The sequence below is a fragment of the Ailuropoda melanoleuca genome, chromosome 13 (genome assembly GCF_002007445.2).
Source record: "Ailuropoda melanoleuca isolate Jingjing chromosome 13, ASM200744v2, whole genome shotgun sequence".
Lineage (NCBI taxonomy): Eukaryota > Metazoa > Chordata > Mammalia > Carnivora > Ursidae > Ailuropoda > Ailuropoda melanoleuca.
In genome coordinates, this window is record NC_048230.1 from 30,745,942 (window position 1) to 30,769,254 (window position 23,313).

At 41.7% G+C, this 23,313-nt stretch overlaps 1 protein-coding gene across 1 annotated transcript in view; it reads left to right on the plus strand.

Annotated features, from left to right (window-relative positions):
* Positions 1 to 23,313, plus strand: part of MAP3K3 (mitogen-activated protein kinase kinase kinase 3) — a 49,200-nt gene that overhangs the window by 3,642 nt on the left and 22,245 nt on the right. The window contains exons 3-5 of the mRNA XM_011231431.3: positions 8,498 to 8,538; positions 13,683 to 13,782; positions 17,816 to 17,929. Of these exons, the coding sequence (XP_011229733.1) occupies positions 8,498 to 8,538; positions 13,683 to 13,782; positions 17,816 to 17,929 (255 nt within the window). The remainder of the gene's footprint in view (positions 1 to 8,497; positions 8,539 to 13,682; positions 13,783 to 17,815; positions 17,930 to 23,313) is intronic.

Genomic DNA, 23,313 nt, shown 5'->3' on the forward strand with positions numbered 1-23,313 from the left:
AAGAGTGGAAGGTATTGTCACTAATCCATTAACCTAGGATTTTACAGTGTACTTTCAACAACAACAGTTAACAATAATAACAACAGCCGTTAAGTACATGTATAATACTTTAAAGTTTGCAAAGTGCTTATGCAAATGTATTGAGTAGAGCTGGGAAGCAAACCCAGATCTTCTGACTCCTGGTCACAGTAATTTTACTGTGTATAAGTCTAATAATCTTTCTAAACCTCAGTTTTTCCATCTGAAATATAGACATAATAATATCCACCGTGTCTACTTCTTAAAGGTGTTGTAAGATCATAGAATGTAAAGCATTTTGTACATTGTGAAACAAATGTATGGATGTAAAGTCTTAGTGATTACATCACTTCTGTTCTGGCATTGCGGAATGAGCACTAACGGAGGCTTCTAATCAGAACTCTGCATACTGTCGCGGAACTGAAAGGGTTAAGGTTTTCTACCTTTATTGGATTGTTATTCCTGTCTATCAGATAGTCCTTTGCAAACTTCTGAAGCTAGCCTAATTTTTAAAAATCCCAGTGGGGGAAGACATAGAATCTTTATTTTTTTTAAAGATTTTATTTATTTATTTGAGAGAGAGGGAGAGCATGAGCAGGGGGGAGGTGCAGAGGCGCAGAGGGAGAGGCAGACACCCCGCTGAGCAGGGAGCCTGACCCGGGACTCATCTCAGGACCCTGGAATCATGGCCTGAGCTGAAGGCAGATGTTTTCTGAATCACCCACATGCCCAAAATAGAATCTTTAATTCCAGTTTCTCTCAAATCTTATCAAACTGGTAAGGCTTGAACAGAACCCAGGGTCTCCTGGGTCACACCTTGCAGATGTTCACTAGTGGGTGCTTCAGAATGGAAGAGTTGCTTTCCTCATTGCAGGCACCAGCAGGACAGAGCTCTTGGCTATCAGTTTTGAAGAAGGAGAATTCTAGGGGCTGTTCCTCAAGTAAGGGCAGTGATTGAGCAGACTGTCTTGCTTTTACTGTGATAGACCTGGCTCTTAGGACTTACTTTCAAGGGTTGTTGATAAGGTAGTCTGGCTAGTTTGAAAATAAAACGTAAAGCAATATAGAAGCCTGATATTTGGGGCGCCTGGGTGGCACAGCGGTTAAGCGTCTGCCTTCGGCTCAGGGCGTGATCCCGGCGTTATGGGATCGAGCCCCACGTCAGGCTCTTCGCTATGAGCCTGCTTCTTCCTCTCCCACTCCCCCTACTTGTGTTCCCTCTCTCGCTGGCTGTCTCTGTCTCTGTCGAATAAATAAATAAAATCTTTAAAAAAAAAAAAAGAAGCCTGATATTTTATTTTGTAAGAAGATTGCTTTACTTATATTTTATATACATATATGTATTTATTTACATTTATTTATGTGTATGTGTACAGTGGTGGTGTATTAGGCAGCCATAGATAAATAATATACCATTTAATCATTGATTCATTCAGACACTCACTGAGTACAATGCAGGGACTGAGGATGTAGAAGGACCTAGGGTAGAAAATGTTGCTTTATAATCATGTCTTCCATTGATCTCTTTGGAGTTTCCAGAGTCACACAAAATTATTTTCGTTGTCCTTTTTTTTCCTTCTCATTTATTTAATATCTTTGACAAAATAAGGACTCCAGTGCCAAAGATGGGGGAGCCATCAAAGATACCTAGCAAATACAGGGAAAAGGAGGTCTACAGAATCAGAACAATGGCTAGGTGAGGCCTTGTCAAGTCAAATTAGTTCACAAACCTTTGTTTAATAAACTCTGATTTTTGCAGGGATTCTTGGGAGCTCTCTTGGGTTGCATGTGCAGTTGTTGAGTTTAGACTTCAAGAAGGTTATTTCTACTTAAGTTTGGTATCATTGGGACGCCTGGGTGGCTTAGTTGGTTGGGCGCCTGCCTTTGGCTCAGGTCATGATCCCGAGGTCCTGGGATCGAGTCCCACATTGGGCTCCTTGCTCGGCAGGGAGCCTGCTTCTCCCTCTGCCTGCCGCTCCCCCTGCTTCTGTGCTCTCTCTCTCTCTCTGACAAATAAATAAATAAAATCTTTAAAAAAAAAACTTTGATATCATTGTTAGTTACTCCTGTCACCCCTGCTAAGGTCCCAAACCTGTAGTTCAACTTGCACTGTTCCCCAGGCAATGGCCCTCACTGTTACTGGATGAGGCTCTGGTGGGCAGGAGACTTGAACTTGCCTCGACCTGAATTTTTGTACTGGAACTTTTCTTCTTAGTAGGGACGGCACCTCTCCCTGTTCAATGTGTGCCTATAGTCCAGCCTCTTAGATGTACAAAGAAATAATGTTCCCTGTACCCTGAGAATCATACAGTCTTATTGGGAAGTGAGGAATACATGAAAAAGAGAAACTGAGGTGGGATGCCTGGATGGTGTAGTCGGTTAAGTATCCAACTCTTTGTTTCAGCTGGGCTTGTGGTCTCAGGGTTATGAGATCAAGCCCCACGTCAGGCTCTGTGCTCAATGGGGAGTCTGCTTGGGATTCTCTCTCTCCCTCTACTCCCCCACCCTGTGCTTTCTCTCTCTCTAAAATAAATTAAAAAAAAAAAAAAAGAAACTGAGGTAGGATGCAACTAAGCCTAAAGATATGGTACAGATAGTGAGTGCTATAGGACACTAGGAAAGTGAAGGGTGAACTTGAGCCGAAGGAGTTAGAGTCATTTCTCAGGAGGTAGCACTTGCACTGTGTGAACATTTAGTATAGGTGGCAAGAAGGAAGGGTGGCACTCCAAGTCAGGAAACTGAATGGTTAAAGGCCTAGGGGAAAGAATGAACATGGCCTATTTCAGGATGATTGGGCTGGGGAGAGCATTCCTGCTGAGAACAGTGTGAGATGGCTAGGTAAATTGAGTGAGCGTAAATTCCAGAGGGCTTTGAGTGATAGCTGAGAATTTACACTTTATTCCATAGGTCAGGGGGGTGTGTCACTGATTACTTTTTGAACAAGGAAGGGACATGGTGAAAGCCGTGGTTAAGATGATTGAAACTATAGAGGAATGTAGAATGTGTTGGAAGAGAGAGCTGAGAAGTGCAGAGAGGGACGAAGGGAAAGGGGCTCAGTCAGAGAAAGGACAGAGAGAATGAGAAGTGGAGTGCTATACTAGAGGCCTTTGAAAGGAGAATTAGAGGGGAAAGGAAGGAAAGAATCAAACAGAACACAGAGGTTTGAGTCTGCAGCCAAGGGAGTAGTGGTACCAATATGAGAAATGGCAGTGCTGAGAAGGAAGACCAGTTTAGAAGGGTGGTTGGTGCAGACATACATGGAGCCAGGTTGAGTTTGAGATCATAGTGAAAAAAACTCAGATTTTGTGTGTGTGTGATTTTTGCAGGTCTACAATCCCTTATCTGTGATTCTGAAATCCAAAGAGTACTGGAAACTGAAAGGCTTTTTTTTTTTTTTTCCTAAATTTGTGGCAAACTCATTTGGCAGCAAAACCTGGCTTGAGTGGATACAGACCTATTTATAGTCTTTATTTATTCCACTTATTGTGAGCATTCATACTTTTCACTACAAAAACTAACTTGTACTGTGTTAACAGAAAAACTCTAAATCTTAGGTGACTTAACACAATATGCCCAGTATGGGAAAGGGGAAGACAGTGTTCCCCATAGTCAGGGCCCTGGTTGAGGGCGGTCACACTGACCTGGTACATGTGGGTGCCAGGGAAGAGAGTATAGAACTCAGTGATGTTCCCAGCTCTTGGTCAGAACTAGTCATAAAGCCCCAAACTAACTTCAAGAGAGGCTAAGCAATGCAGAGGTGTATGGGGAATACCTGTTTGTATACTGCCTCTGCCTTGGAAGTGCTGCCCCAGACCCCCTCCCCTGGGGGGAGGTATTACATCATCGATGGAACATGTAAACTGCCTCTCTAAGTCTAAATAGTACACTCTGACGCACTTTGGGCCCCACAGGTTTAGGATAAAGGCTAATGGACCTATGTTAGCATTTCTTGAGCCCTTATCACGTGCCAGGCACTGTTCTCATATCTTTACCTAATTATTTCATTTAGTTCTTTTGATAACTCTATAAGATAAATACTGTTACTATTTGTACTTTACAGATGAGTAAACTGAGTCACAGATAGGTTAGTCAAATTCAATATCCTATAGTTAGGAGGTTGTAGAGCCAGGATTTGAAGCCGAATGGTTTGACTCTAGTGGCTACATTCTTAACAACTTATCTGCCTCAGCTACATGGCAGACAGAGGAAGTTTTGCTTGAGAGATTGGGGCTGGTCAGAGATTTGGGGATTTTCTATTTATAAGTTGCCTATTTCTTATTCCTACTGAAGAGAAGATGTGAGGAAAGAGGGAGAAATCCAGAGGCCAAAAGTCCAAACATCAAGGAACAGTCACGTGTTGGGGGAGGGGTGGGAGAAGGCATGAGGAAGAGGAACCAGCAAAGAAGCAGAAGTGGTTAGAGTGGTGGCAGGTTGTCTGGGCTGGGATAGAGTCACAGAAGGCAAAGGAGGCGAGAACCTCATGAAAGAGGACTTGGCCACCAGAGTGAAATGTCTCAGAGAGACAGGGAGAATGGTTGGCAGAAGAAATTGAATAAAGTTATCTTTATCTGAATTTTCCTTATCCATGGCCTATTCTGGTCAGCCTGATAGGGGGAACTCAGATTTAGGAACTTGGCAGATGTGGGCACACCGTGTGGTACATGCAGGCACCCTGCTCTGAAAAGGCTGTCACCACATCAGAGAAGGGATTCAGAGTGCTAGGCATCTTCGTTTACACTGCTTACTCATCACAGGCTTGGTTAGTCTTGAGTAGGAGTGATTTACGGTTTAAGGCAAAAGTTTAATTCCCTTTCTAACTGATACACATAGAATAGTGCTTGAATTATGGCCATCATGAAATAAATTTAGTTCCTTCAGTCCCACAAAGGGACAGAGGGGATTACTATATAAGTGCATCAAAGTATAATGTCCCAGTTTAAGAGCTATTGCTATATGTTTTTTATTGCTATAAAAAGTTAGATAAAGATCAACAGAATACAAATTTTTTATTTGTTTTTAAAATTTTATTTATTTATTTTGAAGGGGAGGGGGGGAGAGAATGTATGAGCAGGGGGAGGGGCAGAGTCAGAGGGAGAGAGAGAATCTCAAGCAGAGTGCGCTGAGCACAGAGCCCGACCTGGGGCTCGATTTCATGATCCTGAGGTCATGACCTGAGCTGAAATCGAGAGTCGGAAGCTCAGCTGACTGAGCCACCCAGGCACCCCCTACAAATTTTTTTTTAAACTAACAGAGAAATAAACTCTAAGAGAATCTGAATAAACTATGGACTTTAGTTACTGTATCAGTATTGCTTAATTAATTCTAACAAAAACAAATGTACCATACTAATGCATGATGTTAATAATAGAGGAAACTGGTGGGAAGAAGGGTATGTGGGCTCTATCTGCTCAATTTTTCTGAAAATCAAAAACTGTTCTAAAAATAGACTCTATTAATAAAAAATAGTAATAATGAGAGCTACACCAAGGTGTGCTGGGCTGTGAGCAGCAGGAGGTGAAAGGATGTGGTAACCCACCTGCAGGGAGAGGCGGAGTGCTCACGTAACTCCAGAGCTGGCTGTGGGACTAGAGCGGGTAGGGAGCTAGAAGCGGCATGTCGGTGTGCAGCAGCCTGTCGTAGGCACTGTGCTGTGGGGGGCCCTTGCCGTGCTAACTGCTCAGCATTTCAGGGAAGGAGAAAAATGTCACTTGCATAAACCTTAAATCCACACAATAACTTTCTCTGCAGCGCTGGCCCACCTTTCTGCTTGTGCATGCACACTGCACAAATACACCCACACACGCACACACAATAGCATGCGCGTGTAAGTGCGGACTGATGGGGCACACTGCCTTCCCATTCTACCTCCTCCACCCCTGTCTACTCACAACCTCAGCCAAAGGCTCCACTACTGGTTGCCCAGGCCCTATAGCTTGCTACATGACTGGTACCTCGGTCTCCTGGTTCTGACTCCATTATTCCACCATCTCTCCTGCATGGGTTCCAAAAGTAAGATCGCAAAACGTCCTTCCTTTGATAGTTTCTCCCATAGAAGCCCTGCATCTGTGAGTAAAATAAACCTCCTTAAAGATTTTTTTTAACTTATTTGACAGAGAGAGAGAGAGAGAGAAAGAGCACAAGCAGGAGGAGTGACAGGCAGAAGGAGAGGAAGAAGCAGGCTCCCCGCAGAGCAGGGGGGAGCCTGATGTGGGACTTGATCCCAGGACCCCGGGATCATGACCTGAGCTGAAAGTAGTCACTTAACCAACTGAGCCACTCAGGCACCCTGCCTGTGAAACACTTAAGTTATAGCATAGAATGGTGGTTAAGAGCTGGGCTTCCAGGGTTTGAATCCTGGCCCACTCTTTAAAGCATGGTGACCTTGAGGGAACTTATTTAACTTCATTGTAACTCAATTTCTCCTCTAAAATAGGAACAATAATAGAATCTGTTGTGAGGATTTGTTTAATTGATACATGTAACGTGCTTAGAACAAGACTTAATACATAATAAGTGTTCAATAAATGCTAGCTATTTTCATATACTATTAATGGATAAAGTGATCCATATATTACATTAAAGGATGAGAGGGCAAGATCAGGGCTGTGTTTTGAAGAGGTTAGTTATCACATTGCAGGTCAGGGGAACTCTGCTGTCCACTATTTAGTACGTGAACTTTTCAGGGACATGAAGCTCTTTGAGCCCCAACTCCACCTTGTCTTTAAAATAATGGGATAGAGGAGTGCATTCTTATATTTTGATTCAGTGATTCTCAAGCTGTGGTCTAGGGATCCCTAGGAAGTTTCCAAGAACTTTTCGGGAGGTCCATGAGGTCAAAACTATTTTCATATTAATACTAAAATGTTACTTGCCCTTTTCACCCTCATTCTCTTAAGAATGTACAGTAGAGTTTTCCAGAGGCTACATGATATGTGTTATCACAACAGATTAAAACCAGAAGCTGACATGAGAACCCAGCTGTCTCCTATTAAGCCATGCATTAAAGAGATTTGTACTCTCTCACAAAACTCTAAAAACTATATAGTTACTTTTATAACAATGTGTTTATGTTAATGTGTAATTTTTTTTTGTTTTAAAGCGAATACAATAAATTTAAATTTTCTGTTTCAATTTCTAATAATAGCAAATATCAGTAGATATAATCTATATAAACAAAAGCTCTTTGAGGTCCTCAGTCATTTTTAGAGTGTAAATGAGAACTACCATCTAGTTCCGTGGACAGGAAGAGAATTCTAGCCTTCTAATCTCTTGGGAAAAGGAAGTCCTTTATGTACCCACCCTACCTTTGACATTCTGTCCTGTTTCTGTCCTCTTCTCTCTCTGCTCTTTGTTTCTCCTCTAAAGATACTCTGGAACTTTCTTTCTTCCAAGCCACAGTCTATTAATTTCTCTTTCTCGATATACTTTTCATTCACTGACTATGTATTCTTTCTCTCCTCCATCTCTATTATTTGTTGGTTTCCTGACAGTCTTACTTTTCTTTTTTCTCTATACCTGTTCTTTTCTTCTATAATATCTCTTCCCTTTTCCTGCCATTTTAAACTCCTTTGAGTCATTTGTTTGCCTTTTACAGTCTCTTCCTCCTTGATTTGTTTCTTAACATTCTGATGCTTCTACTTCCTCCTATTTCTGATATTTACACTCTTCACACAGTTCTGTTCTCTATCCAGTTCTTAATCTGTTTGGATAAATAGTAAGCACAGATATTATATACCATTCCTCTTGCTTGTCACTGGTGATACAGAAACAAGATAGACGCGGTTCATGTCCTCCTGCAGCTTATAGGTTACCACAATGGTCATTTAGGACAAATCTGGGAACAATTCTAAAGTAACTTGTCCAGGGTCCCACTTCACCCCACTGGGAGTGTGGTCTTGTAACGAACCTGGAAATCTGTAGTAGCAGCAGCAACCGTTTATCACATGTCTGTTATGTATCAGGTATTTTACTTACATTATGTTGTTTAGTTCTCATAGCAGCTCTGCAAATTAGGTATGTTTAGCCCCATTGTACACATGGAAAAACAAGATTCATAGAGGAGAAGTAACTTGCTTGTGGACCTATAGCTAGGAAGTATCCACCCCAAGATTTCTTTTTCTATTCAGTCACATCAGCCGAGAAGGAAAGGTATCCTGGCCAGGAGATGATATGGTGAGAGAAACTCCAGAGCCAGTTGTGGAAGTAGAGTGTAGAACTTAGGAGTGACCTGTCAGAGCCTAACAGCTGAGCTGGGGCAGCCACTTGGGGATCTTGTCCCAAGAGCTTTGTTGCTCCTGAGGTTAGAACTGGAAGGCTCCCAACTCATTGGAAAGGAATGCGTATGAGGTAGAGAAGCTGGAACAGGAGCCATCAGGGATGTTTGCCTAACATTGCTAAAGGACTACCTGAAGCTTACCTGGGAATGGCAGGATAACACATGCCAGAGAACCCGCTAACCTGTCTATCATTCCTTTGGCAGAGTGACGTCAGAATCAAGTTTGAGCACAACGGGGAGAGGCGGTAAGTCTGCCTTCTGATCAGTGGTTATGTTCATGTGTGCTGCAGTTCTCAGAAAGCATTGAGCTTATGAAAGCTGTTTCCCCGGAGTGATCCCTGTGGGGTCACTGGCTGTGTGATGGGGTTGATTGGGCACAAAAGGGTAATTTTCATCTTTGGTTTGGCTTACCAGTTGAATTTTTTTTCTGGTCTTAGAATTGGAAGCCATTTCAACTGCTGATGTTTTACTCTTGTGCTCTTACTCTACTCCTGTGGGGTCCACCATTTTGTTGGGGAGGAAGTCAGGACTCCAGCTGTATTCAGAGTTATGGCTTCCAAACACACTGACACTGTGCCATCTATGAGAAGGAGATTGGGATTCTCCTGTGATTTACTGCTATTCCTAGCCTGGTAGAGTCGCCCTGGCTTTGTCCACATCAGGGCGGGGTTAGTGAATTGGAAGTTTCTTTATAATGTGTCTGGGTTGGGAAGCTGCATCAAGTCTGTCAGTTGTGAAAGATTTCAGATCATTTGAGGATATAGAAAGAGGGAGTTTTTCCAGTCTATATTCAGTATCTTACCTTGTTAAGGAAGTGAAAGTAATGTTACGAAACCCTTCTGTCCTTTTCTCCATTGTTAGTATTTTGGTTTTTTGTAGGAAGTCAAGGTAGAAGTTCTCAGTGGAGAAAAATAGGACTCCACCTAATTTCTCAAATTATTTAAGGAAAAACTTTTTTTTTTAAAAGATGTTATTTATTTATTTGACAGAGAGAACGAGAGAGCATAAACAGGGGGAGCAGCAGAGGGAGAAGGAGAAGCAGGCTCCCCACTGAGCAGGGAGCCCGATGTGGGGCTTGATCCCAGGACCCTGGGATCATGACCTGAGCCAAAGGCAGACACTTAACCATCTGAGCCACCCAGGTGCCCCGGAAAAACTTATTTTTTAGAAGATTTTACTTTTAAGTAATCTTGCTCAAACTCACAACCCGGAAATTGAGTTCCATGCTCCACTGACTGAGCCAGCCAGGCACCCCTTGAGGAAAACTTTTTTTTTTCCCCCTAAGATTTTATTTATTTATTTTAGAGAGAGAGAAAGAGCACAAGCGGGAGGGGCAGAGGGAGAGAGAGAATCCCAAGCAGACTTCACGCCAAGTACAGAGCCTGATGCGGCGGGGCTTGATCCCAGGACCCTGAGATTGTGACCTAAGCCAAAACCAAGAGTCAGATGTTCAGCCGACTGTGCCACCCAGGCATCCCAAGGAAAAACTTTTAAAAAAGCATACAGAACTCTGGTCATGGGAGAATTAGAACCCTGTGTGTGCATGTATGTGGCATATATGTGCCTAAGTGTGCTTTTCAGTATCTGCTTTCTGCTATGCTGTTCTCTCCCATTGATACCCTCCTTTTTCCTTTGCTTTGAGCGTTTGGAAATGTGAAGAGCATATCCACGAGAATAAGCTTCTCCTATGTAAGTCCCACCAGAGGACCTTAGTGCCTCCAAACATCGTTCACACGGGTCCAGATATATGGCTGCTGTTCTCCCTTAAAAAGATACATTCACAAGCCTGCAAGGTTGTCAGAGGTTGCCGGGTGGAAACACTGTGACCTGCAGAGCCTTAGTCCCGCTGCTGCCATGTGGATTCTAGAGCTGTTTCAGGCCTAAAGGGAGGGAAGTCTTCTGAGCTCTGTCCCCAGCTGCTCATCCTGTGTCCTCCCTGTAGCAAGGAAGTTAAATTGTCACTTCATTGTTGCTGCTTTTCACACTTCTGGTATGACTGGGTTTTGGAGAGTTTGCCAAACTCAGAGTAGCAGAGAGTTTTCAGAAGTAGATACAAAATCAAAAGCTCAATTGTGTTGGAGCCTAATTATGCAGTTACGCTCTCCTGAATTCCTGTTCCCAAAGTGGTAGGCAGTTACAGTGAGCAGACTTACACTGAGAAAGTGTATGTGTTTAGTTTCAGAGAAGCTGCCAGATCGAAACCACAAATATTTAAGGTGGTCAGGCAGGAATGGCCGTTCAAAGCCCTGAGCAGCAGAGTGTTGGTATCAAGATTTTGAAAACTGTGCATTCTCTTTTTATAGAGCTGTTTTCAGGAGCCATGGCATTTCACTGTTTGTGTATTATGTGTGGAATTGAGGACTTTATAAAGTTGGTGCAGGGAAGCCAAGTTCAAGCTGCTCTGTGCCAGTCAGCTCTGGTTTCATGTGTCTCAAGTCTTAGGATTTTGTAGAGGATATTATTGTGAGCTTTCTCTACTTTTTGTGGGAAATATGGATAGTATCTATCTAAATGTTATAGGTCCTTATAGAATTAGAATGTACAGAAAAGAGGAAAGAAATAGTGACTTTTTCCATTCATCTATGCCAGGTATCCATTCTGTTTCTCTTTACTTTGGAAGGGTAGGGACCAGGTTCCTAATGCTTTTTCTTTTTAGCCCCGGGGGGCAGAAGAGGAGGACTATAGATTTGAACTCCTTCCCTTTGAAAATCTTCCTGTCAGACAATGGTTGGGGTGGTTGTCGCAGGTGTTAGGTCCCTCTTTGAAGCACTAACTAAAAATGCCTGTTACTCAGTGTGATGGCAGCAGCTTAGATCTTACCAAAACTGAAAGTCCTAGTTTCTGATCTTGACTTTGGGGCTCCTTTTGGAGGTTTTGAATGCCTCATCGCCAGACCAAATGCAGGAGAATTTATCTGAACCTGATCCTTTTCTAGCAGTGTGCTAGGGACATCCAAAAGGTCTTCTTTTCTTTATTCAGAAAGACTGTTGCTGGGGTCCTGATGGAGGGGGTATGATTTGCTATTAGGAACTAATGGGAAGCCATTCTCTTAAAAGACTCCAGAAAATGCCTGTATATATATAACCTATATCTAGGTAGAATCTAACAGTGTCATTCCTTGGAAATGTGAGGGGGAAAAAAATAAGGATTATAATATGGATGGATTTCCAGGTGGGATATAAACTAATATATTCAGCAATATAATTTCCAAAAATGAAAGGTGGTGATGAATGAAGGAAAAGTTATGGAGAAATTATCTTCCTGAGATGTTAGGCTTTGTGCGAAGGATAGGATAGACTATGGTTGATAGAAGTATGCTATCAGTGTGTCCAAAAGAACTTTCTGCTATAATGTAAATGTTATATACCTGTGTTGTCCAGTATGGTAGCCACTGGTCAGATGTGGCTAGTGAGCATTTGCAGTGTGCTGAGGAAGACTGAGGAATCAATTTAAAATGTAATTTTAATTAATTTGAATTGAACTAGCCACACATGGCTAGTGGCTGCCATATTGAAGAGCACAGTCCTAGATGGTGGTATCTTTTTTGCTGCCCACTCATTTGTGCCAGCCTGGCACAGAAGAGCATTATGAAAATGATCTGGTCAGGTTCCATTAAAATCCAGTGGCTTAGATCCTCTCTCCTGTGGCTTATTGCTTCTTCCTCTGGTTATACTACTCCCCACTCTGGGGGAGCAGAGAGGATGTAAAAGAACCACACACTGCTTAGCATCAAGGAGGGCGAGAACTGTAGAGTCTCCAGGGCTGAGTGCTGCTATTCGACCAAGCACTAGTCAGATTTCATCCAGTCTAGGCTGCCAAGAGATGAAGGTGGTTTCGGTATGCATTTTCCCCCATCACATTAAACATAACTTCATGTGCTTATTAGCCATTCATAATTCTTTGAATTGTGTCATCATATCCTTTGCCTATGTTTCTGTTGGGTTGTTTGTCTTTTTCTTATTGATTTTGCAATGGTTTTTTTCCGAGTTTGATATTTGTTTTTCAACTTTGTTGATGGCTCATTTTGCTATCAGAAGTTGAAACTTTTGTTCTCAGGGGCCACCTGGGTGGCTCAGTCAGTTGAGTGTCCCACTCTTGATTTTGGCTCAGGTCATGATCTCAGGGTCCTGGGGTGGAGTCCTGTGTTGGGCTCTGTGCTCAGCGGGGAGTCTGCCTCAGGATTCTCTCCCTCTCCCTCTGCCCATCCCCCTGCTTGAAATTGCATGCTCTCTCTTTCTCTCCCTCTCTAAAATAAATAAGTAAATCTTTGAATTTTTGTTGTCAAATCTGTCTTCTGTATTTTATGTAATGTTTAGGAAGAACTTCCCCACTCCAATGTTTGTTTTTTAATCCTATACTTTCTTCTGTATACATATAGAATATATGTATGAGTTTCTTTCTGATACTCACTTGTTTCTTTTATCTCTTTGCTTATTTTTGTCTTAAGGATTTAAGTTTTCGAGTATTGGGTTGGACCCATATGAAATTGCTGCTGTTGTATATCAAAAATTGTTGACTACCAGCAATATTTTACAGTTCAACCTAATATATTCATTAAAAATTTTTATTATGAAAATTTCAAATACATACAAAAGTAGAGAGAATATCATACTGAACCCTTCTGAACTTTTAATGCAGCTTCAACATTATCAACATTTTGCCAATTTTTTGTATATTTCATTCTTCTGTGTTTCATTCATGTTGTATATTTCATCTAGCCCCACTTTTAAATTTTGCTGTGATGTTTAATTGACAAATCATTTTAACACCTCTTTGAACAGGTTCTTACTCTATTTATAGAAATTGTTCTTTGAACTGACCTAATGAGTCTCTCTAGAAGATTGTCAATATCACACTACTTATATGGTCACATGTGTCACTAGTTAAGAAAACTTGGGCATATAACCAACTCAAGGGGAATTCCTTTGACTCTGAAGTAGGAAATCTCAATTCTGAGGATAATTAGCATTGAGATTCCTCTGGCATCAGCAATGGAAAAGACCTTTCAAGTCCTGGAGGTGAGTTATTTAGGAGTTAAGACAATCTTTTCAGGAGCGCTGCTCCAGTTTCCAGGTTTTCTTCCTAACAGGAGTATTTGGAACCTAGTTTTTAAATCCAGGCGTCCTGCTTCGATACTGCACTGTCATCGACAAATCTGAGCTGAAGTGATAGAACAGTGGTTGGGATTGAGCAATGCTTATGATGCTCAGAAGAAGGGTGAAAAAAATAAGGTAGATAGGAGAAGAAAAGAAACAGAAAGGCAAGCTGTGCGAAAGAGAAAAAGAGAATCCTATGTTTAAAAGAACAGGAAGATGTCACTCAGAAGTCCTAGCTTTCCAAATCCGACTTTTAAAATACACAATTAACCACACTTCCTATTCCTTTTCAGAATTATAGCGTTCAGCCGGCCTGTGAGATATGAAGATGTGGAACACAAGGTGACAACAGTGTTTGGGCAGCCTCTTGATTTACATTACATGAACAATGAGGTAAGAAACTAGATGGATGGTGTGGGGACAAGGAGGGGTGACAGCTGACTACCTTTTTCTTCCTGCTTCACTGAGGATTTTTGAGTTTGTTCCTCTAATACTATCTGCAGGTTTTCATTTTCTGGAGCCTCTTTTCTTAATTCCAATCATTCTGGGATTTGTGGTTTTTACTACATGGGAGATTACAAGCCATTTTCATTCCCCTGCTCATTCTGTGCTGGTAGCTCTAATACTCCATGGTGGAATCGGCTATGGTACCAGGGCCAGGGCTTATATCATCTCCTTTACATTTTGTAGCTTATCTTTTTCTTTTCAGCACAGCCTTAACAAGAAGCAGAGGTTTAGGAGGGGCTGGAGAGGTGTAGAAAACTGGTGGGTAGTTCCTTTATTGACAGTCATAACTGCTGGATTCTTCTCTTAGAGTTTAACTACCAACTGTAGCTTGTTTCCAAAGTTAGCACCTACCTAAGTGATTTCTTTAACTCATCCTTCTCCTGTCCCCACCTCTCTAGTCCTTATTTTTTCATACTTTGAATATCACCCAGGAAGGGATTCTTTTGAATGTCAGTTACTTGGCTGCTTTCCCAGCTCCAAGAAGCGTTCAAGAGGCTACAATCTGCTTGGGCTGGTGCTTTGCATTAGTGTGAGAGGCAATGTGTTGGTGCCTAGTAAAGAGTGTGCATTTGAGGGAACTGAGTTGGAGGTCAAGGCAGGAAAGCCAGGCAACATCCTGGCCCTTTGAGAAACTGGTTCTTACTGTGTAGTTTTGTTTTATTGGTTGAAGAGTTAAGAATCTCCTCCATAAAGCAACCCAAATGTCCATCAGTAGATGAATGGATAAAAAAGATGTGGGATGTATATATATATATATATATATAGACATATATACACACATACACAGTGGAATATTACTCAGCCATAAAAAAGATTTGCTATTTGCAACAGCATAGATAGCCCTAGAGGGTATTATGCTAAGTGAAATAAGTCAGGCAGAGAAAGACAAATACCATATGATTTCAATTATATATAGAACTTAAAACACAAACAAAAGAATAAATAAACAAACAAAAAGCAGAAACAGACCCATAAATACAGAGAACAAACTGATGGTTAGCAGAGGGGTCGGGGTGGGGGACGGGGACGGGCAAAATGGGTGAAGTGGGGAGGGAGAGACAGGCTTCCAGTTATGGAATGAGTAAGTCATGGGGATAAAAGGTACAGCATAGGGGGGCGCCTGGGTGGTGCAGTCGTTGAGCGTCTGCCTTCAGCTCAGGGCGTGATCCCAGCGTTCTGGGATCGAGCCCCATGTCGGGCTCCTCTGCTGGGAGCCTGCTTCTTCCTCTCCCACTCCCCCTGCTTGTGTTCCCTCTCTCACTGGCTATCTCTCTCTCTGTTGAATAAGTAAATAAAATCTTAAAAAAAAAAAAAAAGTACAGCATAGGAAATATCATCAGTGGTACTGTACGGCAATAGATGGTGGCTACACTTGTGGTCAGCCCAGCATAATTTATAGACTTGTTGAGTCACTGTGTTGTACACCTCATATTAATGTAACATTATGTGTCAGCTGTATTTAACAAAACAAGCAAAACCCTTCATCTCAAGGGGGATTTAAAAAGGCACTTTTTCCATAGTTTGGGGGCTGAAATCTATAGAAGCTGAGATTTGTTGGCTAAAAACTCCCTGGCCCCCTTTACACAAAATGTACAACTACAATTGGATATATTGCTAAATAGCTAACAAAAATAAGACTATCTGATATTTTGTGTTTTGGACAAATTTTAGAAATACAGCAAATTTGGAAAATAAACCACTAACTCTATAGTTAATAAGTAATGCTGATATAAGTATTTTAAAGTATGTAAAGTAAAACATTTGAAATATGGGATATGAGGGGCACCTGGTGGCTCAATGGGTTAAGTGTTCGACTCTTGATTTTGGATCAGGTCATGATCTCAGGGTCGTGAGATCGAGCCCTGCGTCAGTCTCCATGCTGGGTGTGGAGCCTGCTTAAAATTCTTGCTCTTTCTCTCCCACCTCACATGCGCATGCTCTCTCTCTCTCTCAAAAAAAAAAAAAATACAGGATGTGAGAACCCAAAAGATATAAATGTCAAATGTATAGAACTTTAAAAAATTGCAGCTCAAGCTTCAGTCACTGAATAAGAAAGCAAGGCTAGAGTAGGCAGCTAATCAGCATTAAAGAAGGTGTTTCTCAGTTAGTAAAGACTTTTCTGAATGACTTAGTACTCATTTCTGTTTCCATTAAGAATTCCACATGTCCCAAAATCTGTCTTCAAATTCTTTTGCCAATAAAATGACTGCCCAGAATGTTAGTCATTCATTTTTTCAAATATTTATGTAGATATTAATTCTAAAGCCAAGCATAAATAATTGTCTTTAATTATTTTAGATTGCAGATGTCTTTCCATACTCTGCTAATGTCAGTGACCAAGAGTTGACTATTTACATTTTATTAATTTAAAATCCCTCAACCTCTTTTTCTTTCCTTTGCCCTCGAACCTTGCCATGTCAGGGTTTGGGAGCCACAAATGAGAAATCTGTTGAGATTTTACCTTATGTTTATCTTTTTGTAATAGCTTTACTGAGGTATAATTCACCTACCATAAGATTTACCCTTTTAAGTGGATAATTCAGAGGTTTTTAGTATATTTACAGAGTTGTATGACCAACACTACTATCTAATTCCAGTTACCTCAAAGAAAAGGCCTACATGTACCCATTAGCAGTCACTTCCTATCCTTTTCTCTTCCCAGCCCCGGGCAGGCAAACACAAATTTACTTTCTGTCTCTCTGGATTTGCCTATTCTGAACATTTCATATACATGGAGTCATACAGTACATGGCCTTTTGTGTTTGGCTTCTTTCACTTAGCATTATGTTTTCAAGATAATAATATTCTGTTATTTGGATAAACCACATTTTGTGCATCCATCTGTCTGTTGGTGGATACTTGAATTTGCCTTTTGGCTATTATGAATAATGCTGCTATAAACATTTGTGGACATATTTTCATATGCACGTATGTTTTCAGTTCTCTGGAGTAGATACCTAGGAGCAGAACTGTTGTCTTATGGTAACTCTATGTATATTTTACATTCCTACCAGCGATGTAGGAAAGTTGTAATTTTTCTATGTCCTCACCAACACTTGTTATTTTCTGGGTTTTTGTTTGTTTTTTAAATTATAGCCATCCTAGTAGGTGTGAAGTGGTATCTCATTGTGGTTTTGATTTGCATTTCCCTAATGCCTATGACATGGAGCATCTTCTCAGGGCTTATTAGCCATTTGTCTATCTTCTTTGGATAACGTCTGTTCAAATCCTTTTCCCGTTAAAAGAACTGGATTATTTGTCTTCTTACTGTTGAGTTGTAAGAGTTCTTTATATATTCTGAATATCTAGACCCATACCATACATTTAAAAAATTGTAGTTTGTTTAAGTTAAAGCCTACTTCCTTTATTTTAAAGAAATAAATTCCTTAAAAGATAATTACAAAAAATAAATAAAAATTTTATGTATTTACTTGAGACAGAGAGGGAGAGAGAGACAGCATGAGCAGTGGGGAGGGGGAAGGGAGAGGGAGAAGCAAACTCCCTGTTGAGCAGGGAGCCCAATGCGGGACTCGATCCCAGGACTCTGAGATCATGACCTGAGCCAAAGGCAGACACTTAACCTACTGAGCCACCTCGGTGCCCCCAAAAGAGGCAAATCTATAGAGACAGAAAATACATTAGTGGTTGCCTGGGGCTACAGAGGGGAAGAGGGAATGACTACAAATGGGCACAAGATCTTTTTGGAAAAATGGAAATGTTTTAAAATTGAATTATGGTGATGGTTGCACTTAAGGGAAAGAAAAAGAAAATATCTATATGGTTTCAATTAGCTTTAAGACCCCATAGTATCCAATGAGATTGTTTTCCTTCCATCTTTTATTTTTGTTGTGTATTTTGCGTATTTTTTAGAAACTAATGACTTTTCTATGATTCTCTTTTTCTGTGTCCTGTGTCACAGCTCTCCATCCTGCTGAAGAACCAAGATGATCTTGATAAAGCAATTGACATATTAGACAGAAGCTCAAGCATGAAAAGCCTTAGGATATTGCTGCTGTCCCAGGACAGAAACCATGTAAGTAGCACCTGTGATGACCTGGCAGCTGAAGACAAAACTTGCTGTCTTTCAGGAGTTTACCTGGCTTACTTGACTGAATTTTGTGCTGCTATTAAAGCAAGCACATAAGGGGGCGCCTGGGTGGCTCAGTCAGTTGAACGTCTGACTCTTGATTTCAGTTCAGGTCGTGATCTCGGGGCCCTAGGGCAACGGACTCCCTGCTTAGCAGGGAGTCTGTTTGGGATTCTGTCTCTCCCTCTGCCCCCCCCCCCATTTCTCTCTTTCTAAAAATAAATAAATAAAAATTTAAAAAATGAAGCAAGCACATAAGTGCAGCCCAGCCCATTATGTCATTGGCCAGGTAGCATTTTGGATAAAAGAGAAAGTTTTTTTTCTCTGTATTTATGTTATTTCAATTTGATTTGGACCCCAACAAGAGAGATTTGATTAGGGTAAGAGATGCTGATTAGCAAAGGCTGCCAAGGTTTTGAGACTATCATGTAAACCTCTCACAACTCCTCAGCAACCAGGCCTGTGTCTTGTGACACATGTAGGAAACAAACTTTTCCTTCTGTTCAATGGAAAAGAGGCCATGGAATGGAGGACCTCTTGTAATTTACCAGCTGCTGCCTTACCAAATTGTAGCCAATCGACAGGAGCCATCAGAAGTGAGGAATTATCCCTTATGTAGCTGCTTCTCCTAAAAGGTCTCTGAAGGCCTACATTTCACAAGAATGATTGCAATCTGGGTCTGTCTTCTTTTTTTTTTTTTTTAAAGATTTTATTTATTTGAGAGAGAGAGTGAGCACGAGTGAGAGGCAGAGAGAGAGGGAGAAGCAGACTCCCCACTGAGCAGGGAGCCCAATGTAGGGCTCAATCCTAGGACCCCGAGATCATGACCTGAGCTGAAAGCAGACGCTTAACCGACTGAGCCACCCAGGCAACCCCTGGGTCTGTGTTCTAATCACCAGTTCCTGCACCAGTTTTCTTGAGATTCATGTTCTTAAAGGTTCCTTGGCACTCTTTCCTGTCCTTATGCTTGAATACAGCCAGCTGTGGAGAGCTGACATTGCTGCATGAGGACAGTGAATGCACCATACTAGGACAGAGTTTAGATGGAATGGTGCTTATATTGACCATTTATTTATTTAACTATTTAAAGATATTTTTTGTTATTATTTGAGAGAGAGAAGAGAGAGCACGAGCAGGGGAGGAGCAGATGGAGAGGGAGAAGCAGACTCCCCACTGAGCAGGGAGCCCAATGTAGGGCTCGATCCCAGGACCCTAAGACGGTGACCTGAGCCGAAAGCAGATGCTTAACCAACTGAGCCACCCAGGCACCTCCTGACCATTTATTTTTAAAGAGACCTATTGGGATCAGGCTGTCCTACTGATTAGAGGGAGGCACCGGAGAATGCAGTTAGGAGGCCTTATAATAAAGAAGACATTTTCTAATATTACAGAAGTGTCCTTTTGACTGAGGACTGGTCTCCTCTGTCCCAGATGTGTCTTTTTTCTGAATATGTTTTGGGAACTATTCTGAAATAAAATAATATTTTATTATTTTATTTCTCTGTTCAAGTTACCTGCTCCTTATAGTCGTTCTTTATTTCCTATTGTAGGGGATCTAAATGTAGCCTAGCGTCCAGGGTTTATCACCAACTGCCCTTCTTTCCGACTTCCCGGTCTCATCTTTCCACACACTCCCCCCATTCTGCAGTTCTTCCCTATTGCTCTTTGCCATGGCTATCACCTTGTTTTTAGGATCCAGCTTGATTTACCTGCTACAGTGTCATCAGTGTTTTTACTGAGGCCATCTTGATTATTCCCTGTTCCTTTAGTCATTGGATATAATGTGTACGCTAGTTGATAGGTTGCTTAGTAATTGCCCGCTAGTTGTTGCATTTCTAAGTTTTACCCCACTTCAGGCTTCTTAATAAGCTACAAGTATCGTGATCCAGACTTACTGTGTGCTCAGGAATCCCACCCCCAGAACAGTGCTTCTCTAACCCTCTGTGATGAAATATCAGTTTTATTCTTCCAATTTCTAGTCTGCTATGGACCAATTCTTTTTAAAACACAAAAACTGAAAAATGAAATGGAAAAATAAATGAAGGATGTACAAAATATAAGACTACAGTTCTTATTGTTAGAGTTGGTAGACAGAAAGTCACTCTGCCAAATTGCTGTAAAAGTCTGTAAAGAGTTATTTTCCATTTCTGTATTATCTTGTTGAGGATTATGACGCCATCGGTTGTTGCTGGGTACCCACCACACATAGCATACTTGAGTGCGCTGCTCCAGGATACCATAGCACCCTGCTTCATCTCCAGCTGGTAACTGGCAGCCACTTAGTTTCTCTACTGAGTTTCTTCCATTTTTAGCAATCTGTTGCCTCATCCACCTTTTGTTACTACTCATACCCTCACTTCCTTTCTTATTCCTGTTTTTAAATGTGCGATCTTTTTCTTCTTTCTGAATTCCTTTTCTCCTAATCCTTCTATGACAGCTTCTAATCTTTCCTGTGTCTTTACCCCTCACCAAGGGGTATGTCATACCCCTCCTACCTCTCCTGGCCAACGCCATGTCGTAGGCTTCAATATTGTTCTTACCTGAGAACTTCTGGAGTTTGGTCATCACAGAGCCCTTTAATCCGAAGACCCTCTTTCTAACCTTGCTTTCTCCTGCCATTTTAAAGATACTTCATCATCTTCTTCAGTAGTTCTTACTGTCTTAGGCTGTGCCCTGGGCCGTGAACTTTTAGTTTATTCCTATTACAGGCTTCTCCAAGCTTGTGTGCATTTAACTATTAGTTTATCTTTCTGCTCTTGACCTTCTTATAACTTTCTAGAGCCAGATTTTCCACTATCTTAAAATAATCTCAAGCTTACATTCTTTTGTCACTTATATCTGAATATGATAAAAACTGAATACCCAGCCACCTTAAATTGAATATGACATTTTGTTTTGTTACCTCAGATTCTCCCTAACAAAAGTAAACTTCTAATCTTCGTATCTAAATGTTGCCCACTTCCTAAATATCCCATCAAAGCAGTTTGATGCTATCTTGTCTATTATTTAAGTTAAAAATATCAAGGATATTTTAAAGAATAATTAATTCTTTTTGGTCTTACTCAAATAATGGGGTAAGTGCAGGAAGATAGGACCAAAATCATTGAATACAATAGCTTCAGTCTGGCCCCTGTTTAAACATAACACCTTAACATGTATACATGCTATTGTCTCTCCTGTGTTTCTTGCAACTTTGAGAGGTCCAGGGCAGGCATCTGTCCTTGCCAGCCTATACCTGGGGAAACCAAGACTTAGGGTCACTTGCCTACGGCGAAGTGGTCAGTGGTGACAGAGCTGGTCTAGAATCCAGATGTTCTGACTTGTAGTTCGGTACCTATGAGTTACCCTCCCAGAAAGGGGTCTTAGAATTATTGTAGTCCTTGGAAGACCTCCCCTGGGTTCCTCCACAGTTTATCAGAAGCAGAACAGAAAGTATAACGTTGCCTGCCCATGGGGAGAAGTTGTGAGATGTTGTGTCATTCTCTTTCCCACAGTTCAAAGGGTAACTGAGCTAGAAAACGTCCAAGGGAAGACAACATTTTCAAGGGGTTGGGGTCACTTTTATATGTGAATGGCCAAAAAAGCCTGGAACTCTTTCGTCCAGAAAGGCACCCTGAGCTGTATATATGCAATCAAAGTCTAGGAGGCGCTGAAGAGTACAGATAATGAAAACACAGATTTAGTCACCTTATCTCAATCTGGATGAACTCTTTAAATATTGGGGGTTATCTTAAAAGAAGAAAACACAACTGTCATAACTATTCATAACTATTGCAGTCTTCTGTGCAAAGTCTCTTGGTGTCGTCCTTGAAGCAGAGGACTGGTGAGATCCAGGGGGCCGTTTCTCACCTTACATTCCCGTGAACCAAACTGAAGCAAACACACACACACACACACACACACACACACACACACACACCCCTCTACCCCCTGCAGAGTTGAATCCACTTGTTCATTTCGTCTCATACCAGCAAATCTTTCATCAAGATAATCTGTGAGTCCACTCCTGTGACCGCTTTTTCTGCTGATCTCCTAGCTTCCAGTCACTTCGATCCCTGGTAATTTTTCATGTTGTTTGTGTCAGCCACACACACTGCTACCTACAGAGTCCTTCAGTGAGGTTTACGTTGAGTAGTCAAATGCCACCTTCTGTTTGCTATCTTTAGAACATTCAGTTGGCCACACTTTATACTTGTAGGCTCTCTTCACTCCACTACAGTCCCCTTTTGTTTTTCCTAGCCCCACCTTCCTCCTTCCTCTCTTTCCCACGTCTTTTTTTTTAAAAGATTCTATTTATTTATTTATTTGCCAGAGAGAGCGAGAGAGGGAGTATAAGCAGGGGGAGCGGTAGGCAGAGGGAGAAGCAGGCTCCCCACTGAGCAAAGAGTGATCCCAGGATCCTGAGATCATGACCTGAGCTGAAGGCAGACGCTTAATCAACTGAGCCATCTAGGTGTCCCCTCTCTTTCCCACTTCCAAGTCGTGTTCAAAGTTCCCTGAATCCTTGCGTGAACCTCATTTTTGTTTATCATGCCATTCTCTTTTATCCCCTTGAATCAGGGTTTTCAGACTTGACTGAATATTACAAACACTTGGGGAGATTTAAAAAATACCAGTCCTTGGGTCCTGTCCCCAGAGATTCTGTTATAGGTGGTATGAGGTGTCTGAAGCCCCATAGGCAGCTCTAATGGGGTTGAGAACCGTGACCTTAAATTGAAGAATGACTCTCCTGCTAAGACCTTGCCGCTTAAAGTGTGGTCCATGGACCAGCAGCATCAGCACACCTGGAAGCTTGTTAGAAATACAGATTCTCAGGGCGCCTGGCTGACTCGCTCAGTCGGTAGAGCATGCAACTCTTGGTCTTGGGGTTGTAGATTCAAGCCCCACATTGGGTGTAGAGATTACCTTAAAAATAAAATCTTAGGGGTGCCTGGGTGGCTCAGTTGGTTAAGTGTCTGCCTTCGGCTTAGGCCATGATCCTGGGGTCCTGGGATCGAGCCCTGTATCAGGCTTCCTGCTCAGTGGATAGTCTGCTTCTCCTTCTCCCTCTGCTGCTCCCCTTGATGGTGCTTTCCCTTACTCTCTCTCCCACTCTCTGTCAAGTAAATAAATAAAATCTTAAAAAAAGAAATGCAGATTCTCGACCCCATCCCAGACCTACTGAGTCAGAATCTGTGTTTTAACAAGGCCCCAGGTAATTTGTGCACATTAAGGTATAAGAAGCCCCGCTTTGAAACCTCCACTGATTCCCTTCATCTGTTTTCCAACCTGTTGCCATAACTCAAGCCTTTTCTTCTACAAACCAATGCCTGTGCGGGCTGTGGAACCTA